Genomic DNA, 9,239 nt, shown 5'->3' with positions numbered 1-9,239 from the left:
GAAGCTTAGTCATTTCATTTCTTTTGAAGTTCTGTGTGTTTTCACTCAGAGGCACATAGGCTGAAAGAAGGCTTGGATGGAGAGAGGTTCAGCGCATGTCGGATATAATGGAATGATAAAAATATAACAAATTCTGTGCCTGTTGCACACACTGCAGCACATCAAAACTAATTTTAAAAAACGGGAGAGTGCTGAGACATTGCCCTAGTCTACAGTGTGCTCTGTCTGCGTGTGCATGTGTTATGGAAGTATTTGCACATCCACACAACACAAAATGTTTGGGGTCAGACAGGTGCAAAAGTTCAAATAAGGAAAGCTCTTTACAAACTTCAGAATTCATGTTCAGATGCAGTCTGTGATGAATTGAACAAAGACAGTTTATGGTACTTAAAGGTGACTGAAAAGAGGCAAAGTAATGTTGCAATTCATTTTAATTTCCAACGTCCTCTTGTCTCACTAGGTTCCACTCTAAACAATGTAGTTGTTTTAAATAGGTCCTTAAGAGTCTAAACTAGCCTCACGTAGTCTAAATAACCAACGAGCCTCTGTTTGATCTTTTTGGCACAGCATACCTGTTTCTACCTCCTACCACACCTTTTTTTTGTCCTTACACAACTCTGTTTTTGAGTGCAGCGCAAATTTCTATCTTAGGCAGCTTTATGAGTTATGACAGTGGGCTAGTTTGGCTTAGATTTCTAGAAAAAGCTTTTAGGTTTGCAGGACTGGTGTGGTCTAATATTTACAAACTCCTCCTAACGCAGGTGCCATAAAATCCTGCGAGAACACGCTCAAACTGACCCAAAGATTAAAGATCCTTAAAAGAAAGCCCTATTTTTTCTACATTACTTATTTTTTTCAGAGGTTTTTAATGTACAGTATATGGACTAACTTTGAAGTTTGGCATCTGTATATCAGATGTTTGATTGCGTTAGGATCCTGAGAGCAGAATGGTTGGTGCACATCGTATGGCTTGCTGGAACAGGAGAACAGAGTATCACAGGAATCAAGCCAAAGTAGTGTTGTAAATCAAAAACATGCATGAAACAGCTTGCTAGTGTTTTAGAGTTAAGTAATTGCTGAAAAGACTTAGATGCCTGCTCGATTAGTGTCTAAGGTATCAGTGTTGATAGCAAAGGAACAAACTGAATGAGAGAAGTGACAGTTGATACAGTGTGCTACAGAAGTCCTGTAGAGGCTGTAAGATGAAAAGCTTCTGAAATGAGGTCTTGACTTGAAATTATGACTTGAAAGTATTTATTGAAAGCACTGCTAATGAGAACCAAACAAACACTGAAATCTAAGACACATATATATGGAAGTAAGCGTCTTCAATTTAGCAAAATTAGCAGATGAGAGGAGTAGAGAAATGAAATGAGAGGCAAACTTCTCAGCAGGCAGATTTTGACTTAAAGCGTCGGAGCAGGCAGACCAACAAAGGCTTTACAGCTCAGCGACGTGTAAAGAGCAGCTCTGAAGCCCTCCTGAGATCTCCTGTTTTCAAAGAATCCTGTGGTCTCGTTCCCTGTCTCGCTCGAGTCTTCGACCCCCGTAGAGCTGTAGGGTGCCCACTTCCTCTCACTTTAAGACCCCCACCAGACCGTTCTACACCCTAACCTTTCATGCACACACAAAACAATCCAGAGACAAAACAATCCACAGACACCACTCAGATGATTTAAGTACTCATCAGTTTGATCAATGAGACTCTGAGTTCTGGGGATAAGCAGGTGTTTGAATAGTCAGTCCTCATTTTAGAACGGCTGCCCCAAAATATAATATAAATGCCAATCAATGGGACATGTTACCTTTAATGTGGAGTAAAATACTTAAAATTAGATTTTAAAGTAAGATATCAACTGCAAGGAAATCTCAAGTGCCTCCTTGACACTTTCCAATACAGTGTACCACAGTTAAATTGCTGCTCATAAATGGCAATATCACTCGGAGAGTCTGTAGGTATGATTTGGAGTTGATGAATAGACTTCATTGTATCTTATCAGTTTTAGTGTTTGGAATATCCACTCAATGCAACAAACCAAAACTATTCATTGTGAACTTTAGTACTAAAACGACTAGTTTAGTTGGATTAATTGCTTGTTAGAAAATAAATCAACAATTGTGATAATGGGTTAATTCATTAAGCTAAAATGCTAAACATTCATTAGTTCCAGCTTTGGAAATGTAAGGATTTTCTGTTTTTCTCTTTTATGTCATCAGAAATGAAGTACCTTTGAGTACTGGACTGATATTTGGCAAAATAAACAATTTGAAGACATCACCTTAGGCTCTTGGAAATCGCTATGGCCATTTTTTCACTATTTTCTGACATTTTATAGACTAAATGATTAGTTGAGTAATAGACAAATGATTCAATGCTGAAAGTAATTAGTAGTTGCAGCCCTAACTGACTCATTCCAAAGTCAGGTGTTTCTAAACCTGAACCTTTGCTGTCGTCGTTTCATGCTTCGTGTCTGTGACTGCTGGATAAAATGTAACTTACATGCCAATCAGTCCGTCGTCCCTGCATTTTCACATAAGACAGAATGAAGACAGTAGAAAGAATCTATTTTGGAAATTTATAAGGTACTGGTAAATGTCTCCATTTGATCTTTTAATGATTTAAGCATGCATATTACAAGAAAGAAATAAGTTGGGTTGGGGACAGTTCATTGTCAGAGATATTCAGATATTGCTTTAAAATTCAAATTGAACAAAAAACTTCATACTAAATATCAAAATATTCAATTTGTTAAAATAAGTAGTGAGTTATATATTCAGCCTGTTGAAATAATTGATTTCAATATTAAACAATTTTTCTACATTTTTCCTGATTGAATTGAAACAAATTTACCTTTTCGCAGAAGATAGGTGAAAATATTCACAATTTTTGTTTTGCAAAATTGCTTTATGTCAATTTCTCAAACCCGAATCTCACAGGGTTTTGTGGTAGCGCCGTACTTAATGCGAACTTAAATAAGTAAGTCATAAGAAATAAATGTAGAAGCTGTATACACACACACCAGTGAATATTTAACAATGATCTACAGCATCGTGGATCAGGGTTTGTTTCACTGATCTTTCATTTCCACTTAATACCTGAAGTTTAGGCTGCGTACATTGGTATTCCCTTGCCGTGCTCTGCAGTGAGGCATGAAGCTGCGTATGTAGGACTCTAGGGTTCTAGGTCATGCACCTGGGCAGAGACTACAGCACTGCAAACTGCTGCAATGTGTATATACCACTTTTTTTATTGCTTGATATGTGGTATCATGTCAGCTCTGATAAAACACCACCACATTTTTTCAGTTTTTCATGATCACTGTATGTATGTCATGTACAGTGGTGTGAAAAAGTGTTTGCCCCCTTCCTGATTTCTTATTTTTTTGCATGTTTGTCACACTTAAATGTTTCAGATCATCAAACAAATTTAAATATTAATCAAAGATAACACAAGTAAACACAAAATGCAGTTTTTAAATGAAGGTTGTTATTATTAAGGAAAAACAAAATCCAAACCTACATGGCCCAGTGTGAAATAGTGGTCAGGACTTTGACTAGGCCACAGGAACTGCAGGCCTCACTTGCCTCAGTTAAGGTCAGTGTTCATGATTCCACCATAAGAAAGAGACTGTGCAAAAATGGCCTGCATGGCAGAGTCAAAGTCCTGACCTGAATCCTATTGAGATGCTGTGGCATGACCTTAAAAAGGCAGTTCATGCTCGAAAACCCTCCAATGTGGCTGAATTACAACAATTCTGCAAAGATGAGTGGGCCAAAATTGCTCCACAGCGCTGTAAAAGACTCATTGCAAGTTATCACAAACGCTTGATTGCAGTTGTTGCTGCTAAGCGTGGCCCAACCAGTTATTAGGTTTAGGAGGCAATCACTATTTCACACAGGGCCATATAGGATTGGATTTTGTTTTCCCTTAATAATAACAACCTTCATTTAAAAACTGCTTTTTGTGTTTACTTTTGTTATCTTTGACTAATATTTAAATTTGTTTGATGATCTGAAACATTTAAGTGTGACAAACATGCAAAAAAATAAGAAATCAGGAAAGGGGCAAACACTTTTTCACACCACTGTACATGACATGTGAACTGATCATTGTTGAACTGCATCTTTCTCCTTTAACAATCCGTATCTCTGAGGTGAAAATTGTTACTTGTTGGGTACATACTTTAAGTGAACACAGTCAAGAATGTCAGAATCAGATGATTAGCATTCTTTCCATGCTTTATATGGTGCCCTTTTTGCCAGTTCTCTGTTATGTTTTATGCACATTTCAAATGAAGGTGTTTTTTCAGCAGTGTGAGAATGTGTGTGGGTGTTTCATGTTCTTATATCCCAGTGGGGATTTTAACCTGAATGCACACTAACCCATGGGGACTTGTGTCACTTTGGGGACAAAAATTGAGGTCCCCACAGTGAGAGACTGCTTTTTGAGGGTTAAATCTCTTGGCTGGTGTATGGCCCTCTCTGATAGGCCCTATGTGTGTCACATTAGGGTGTTACCTTGTCGACTCAGGGCCCCGTCAGCTCAGTTCCTCCCATCATCTCAGACAGATAGATAGCAGGAAAAGAAAGTATCAGCATTGTCCCTCAGCTACCACTCAAGATACTCCCGCGCACACACACACACACACACACACACAGGTGATCGGACAAAATGATCCCTTTGCCACTGGTATGGACACTGTTGACAGTATCGCTGTGGACATCAGGTAAGACCACTAAGTTTCTCTGATTGTTATTTTCATGTTGTTGTTAGCCTCCGGCATTCTTAACATCATAACTCAGTCAGGGGCCTGTAGCGAGGGATGTTGTCGTCTACTCAAACTGAAGCTTGTCTGATGTTTAACTTCACTTAACAAACTTAACTTGTCTAGGCTACAGTCCTACCATAGTTTGTGCTAAAAGGTGAAATTTGTCTATATTTGTCCAACAGATGAGACCGACGGTTTAAGTTCAGCGGCGTAGCCTTTGGTTCATTTGTTCAAATTGTAATGGTCAAACTGCCATGGAAGTTATTTATTTTATACCTCAGAATTGTAAAATTTTACTGGTATACGTTACTGATACTGTTATGTAATTACATCAATTTAATGTGTACAATCTGGATTAAAGGTACGGTGATGATTTTGAGGGTAACTATACACTACCTGTTTGTGCTCTGCGGTAGGTCTGTATCAATGTCAATTTTATATTTACATTTATTTTATTGTTTTGTTTTATATTGTAACTCTATCAAGGCATTGAAATTAATTTTATTTGTACTGTATAACTACTCATTGGATAAAGATTACATCAATTTGGTGCATTCTTGAACGTAATGCAATTTTGTGCATTTACATACAGAGAAGAACGAAATGATCATCCAAAAGACTTAAGTACCAGCGAGCCTTAACCTTTCCACCCTGGAAGGCTTTGAATTTCTGCTTATCTTCTGCTATTTCATAACAGTAGTGATTGCAACAGGTATATGCTGACATACCTGACTCTAAAACACACAAAATAGGCACTAGAACTGATTCTAAAATTAGATGAAATAGCTCTTCTAATGAAGGCATTCCTTAAACATTGCACAAATACTATATCAGTCTCCCCATATAGCAATTTTAAAATGTCACATTCACAGCGTTTGAAATATGTACAAGAGGTTTCTTCATAATTCGGCTTCATTTTCATTCTTTCGACACCGTAGGTGATAGTTGTAGTGTTTCTATATCATATTGCCAGTTACGTTTGTACTTTCTTCTACCTTGCTTGTGGCACGATTACTTGTACGTGCTTTCACTTTACAATTAGTCTTAATTTTGTTACGTAGGAGAGCCTGCACACGCACTGTTGCTTAAGGCTTTTCCTGAAACCTCCCTAAACACCAAATAATGGACAAGTCGACTGGAGACATCAAAACAAGACTGAGTAACCCTTTTGAAGAAAATACACAATTCTTGGGTGTTTGGCCTTGACATTGTTGTCGTGTTTTAGAGCCCCAACTGTTAACGATGTATGACCCTAAACTCCAATACTGGACTGTAGGAGTTGTTCAATGTACTACAAGCATGTGTCTGTTGTAATCTCAAACGTCCTTCTTTTTCCACTCTTAGGTTCCAGTCAGATCCTGCAACAAGAAACTGCCCGCGTTCTTTATCCTAAGATCCTCAGTACAGAGGTTATTGAGTGTGACTGCGTTAACATCTCCTGTGACACTGTCTACTGGTTCCGCAGTATTTCCAACCACAGCAAAGTACAGTTCCTAGGCAAATGCAACAACGCTGACCGTGCTACCTATGGGGAGGGTGTGGAAACAGCACGGTTCAAATTAAGCAGGAGGAGCAGTATGTCCTTTATGCTACGCATCATCAATGTGTCAGAAGCGGATGCAGGGATTTATTCATGTATTCTTAAGGACAGGAAAAACACAGAAATGTGGAAGCCTGGGATTTTTCTTCGACCGGGAGGTTTGTATGCTTAAATCTCAAGCGCTTCATTTACAGCAGTTAAATATCAAGTGTTAATAAATAGAAAGTGGCTGTGAAAGTTTCAGTACATTTGACTGAATTCAGGTGGCAGGTGGAGGAGTAAATGATTTAAGGGGCTAAATTCCTTCTCTGAACCAAACCTCTGCATTTAATTCTGTTGTATTACAACATCTAATACAATATATTAAAATATATTGTACAACGAAGATTGTGACTTCACATAATTATATGCCACTACGCACCGTGCAACTGCAGCGTCCCCAGTCTGAGTTCGTCCAGGGAACGTTGTCACACGTCTCCCTTTCTTCTTATGTTTCCTACCGTATAACTCTCCACGGTCTGCTATCCTTTAAAAAAAAGTCAAATATATTATACTTACAAATGAAATTAAAAAGTAATAATAGTTTAAAATGGGACTATTATTTCACTGGACCCTATGTGTTTATCCTTTTTCTCCAGAGTAATTAGTTTGGATCAAAATATTCACTATCAAGCTTATAGTTTGTCTTGCTTACCTGGGTGTGGTGGTCTAATACAACCACAGTGTCTTAGTGGTTAGTGGACACGCCAAACAATCTCAGTAGCGTAGAGTGTTGTTGCTTTTGTTGAGAGATGTATACATTTAACAGGTGTGCATGAGAATTATTACAGTTTCCATTTATTTTGGATTGTGGTTCAGTACTTCTTTTTGACCGACTGGTTCTGCCTGGCTGGTATGTAGAGATGGTAGAGATAGGTCGAAAATTGCTGGGTTCTCTTATTTTAATCTCTCCTCTTTACATTCTTGCTTCACAGCTGTTTAGTTATCACTTGTCTCTATGGTTGTTTGCTCTTTATCTGACAGTGATCCCTCCGACATTACCTCCCAAGACAAAACCCAAACCACCAGTCAAGTCAGTCTGTCGCTGCTCTAAGAAGAATTCTTCACAGGGTAAGATATAAAGGACTTTTCAGTAAAGGAAAAAGAGCACTTGTATGCACATGTTTGTGGTGGTGTGTAATTTGTATGATGCTCTGCAGCTTACAAATTTGACTTTATATGTGTCTAACAATGTATAAGCACTTCCATCTAACCGGGCATAAATCTTGTGCACTGTACTAAATTGCGATGATGTAAATGCAATAGAAGTAGTTTTCTACTGAAAGAAGTAACCATCTAATGATTGTACGATTATATCACCTGGCTACAATGCAACTTGATATAAATACATTAAAATAAAACCACGTACTGTATATGTTGTGTGTTTGCTCCAGATGGCTGCGGCTCACTGATTCTGTGGCCGTTGGTTGGACTTATTGCGGCCCTGGCTCTAGCTCTCATCTGCACACTGTACTACTTCAGCCGTGAGTAGTCCTCCAGTTTAATGCAATAAATGATGTGAAGTCAGGGAAGGGAAAAGCTCACCTTTTGCACAGATTCATGGCAAGCGATTCAGCAAATTATGCTCACAAATGGTTGTCCAAGGATTCAAACAGCTTTCAAGTAAAAGTGTTTGAGTAAATGTTATTGTATCTCTGAAGTGTTTTCTTTTGTTTGAACATATTCTTGCTTATAGGACTTCCCAAAAAATGTCGGCACCACTTTGTGAAGTAAGTAGATTATTACAAATGGTGAAAATAGTTGTTATTTTTCATTCCGACAGATACTTTAATCTTTCTTTTGTTTTTCTCCATTAAGGAAGAGGCAGATGACCTAAAGCACTGCATCTACAGCTTATGTCTGACTCAAGGTATGTACCATATGTGTGTGATTTTATATATTTATATATAAAACATTAATGGTATGTGGGATATTTATCACCATACAAAATGTTTTCAGGTTGAAGTAAAACTGCTACAGTATGTGCTAAAAATCAGAGGTTGTTTATGCTGTATGAAGTCTTTCATAACACTTGCTTCTGTGATTGCAGTGGCTGTAGTGCTTCACTTGAGCCGACGTCCAGCGGAGCATGAAGGACATGACTCACCCTGAAGATCTGCTCTGCTAACATGTCATGTTTACAGTGAAATGTGCGATCAGTCAGAGAAGAGTTTTATGTTTTCAACAGCAGCAAACATGTTACATATTGTGATATCTTGACTGTTTTTTGTTACATATATTACAAGACAACTCCAGAGCTCAACCAACTTCAATTCTATGCTCTGTGCCGTAATTTTTCATCTATAATATTTTTGGTTCTGTGAATAATCAATATGCAGATGACTTCATAATTTATTCAGGTGCTTTTCCTTTGATCTTTGGTTTATAGATTATTATTAAATCAGGACAACACAGGGCAGCACTGTAGCAGCAAAGACCAAACCTCATCCGATTATTTACATACAAACAGCAGTTAGACCACAAAACAGCTGAATTGAAATATAGTATTTGCTCATTTGCTTTTTGCTCTCTTCTGTATTTATTTGTGTTTTTGCCTTTCACGGTAAGCATTTTTTAAACACATCTATCTTGAAGAAAACAGCATTGTCAAGTAGATTTTTGTTAAATCAATAAAATTGTATATTTCCAATCATTTAGTGGTCACTCCCTTCTTTTTATAGGTAATAAAAGTTTATGTATTATCTGCTATTAAACGCATTTATAAACACATTTTCTTTTTCACAATGATTCAGTGCCTCCTGTACATACAGAGTAACCCAGAGATAAATGATGCTTACTGTTTGACACCTTGCTCAAGGGCACTGCAGGAATAATACAGGTATAATCTAGAAGCCAAACGCTGTGTGTGTCTGTTTCAAAATGTTTGTAGT

General features: G+C 37.8%; 1 protein-coding gene across 1 annotated transcript; it reads left to right on the top strand.

Moving 5' to 3' along the window:
* The first annotated feature begins 4,131 nt into the window (after positions 1-4,131).
* Positions 4,132-9,001, top strand: cd8b (cd8 beta). The gene is made up of 7 exons (XM_044175558.1): positions 4,132-4,727; positions 6,114-6,467; positions 7,333-7,419; positions 7,743-7,832; positions 8,045-8,078; positions 8,167-8,218; positions 8,399-9,001. The coding sequence occupies exons 1-6, from the start codon at positions 4,673-4,675 to the stop codon at positions 8,183-8,185; spliced, it is 639 nt and encodes a 212-aa protein (XP_044031493.1). The 5' UTR covers positions 4,132-4,672; the 3' UTR covers positions 8,186-8,218; positions 8,399-9,001.
* Positions 9,002-9,239: the final 238 nt, after the last annotated feature.

The sequence above is a fragment of the Siniperca chuatsi genome, linkage group LG2 (assembly GCF_020085105.1).
Source record: "Siniperca chuatsi isolate FFG_IHB_CAS linkage group LG2, ASM2008510v1, whole genome shotgun sequence".
Classification (NCBI taxonomy): domain Eukaryota; kingdom Metazoa; phylum Chordata; class Actinopteri; order Centrarchiformes; family Sinipercidae; genus Siniperca; species Siniperca chuatsi.
This window is presented reverse-complemented; position numbering and strand designations above follow the sequence as displayed.

What these genes read in the sequence shown, in the direction of transcription:
- cd8b (XM_044175558.1), top strand. Translation starts at nt 4,673, where the DNA reads ATGATCCCTTTGCCACTGGTATGGACACTGTTGACAGTATCGCTGTGG. An exon ending in AGTATCGCTGTGGACATCAG is followed by an intron (nt 4,728 to 6,113) that starts GTAAGACCACTA and finishes TTCCACTCTTAG; the next exon opens with GTTCCAGTCAGATCCTGCAA. An exon ending in CACACTGTACTACTTCAGCC is followed by an intron (nt 7,833 to 8,044) that starts GTGAGTAGTCCT and finishes TCTTGCTTATAG; the next exon opens with GACTTCCCAAAAAATGTCGG.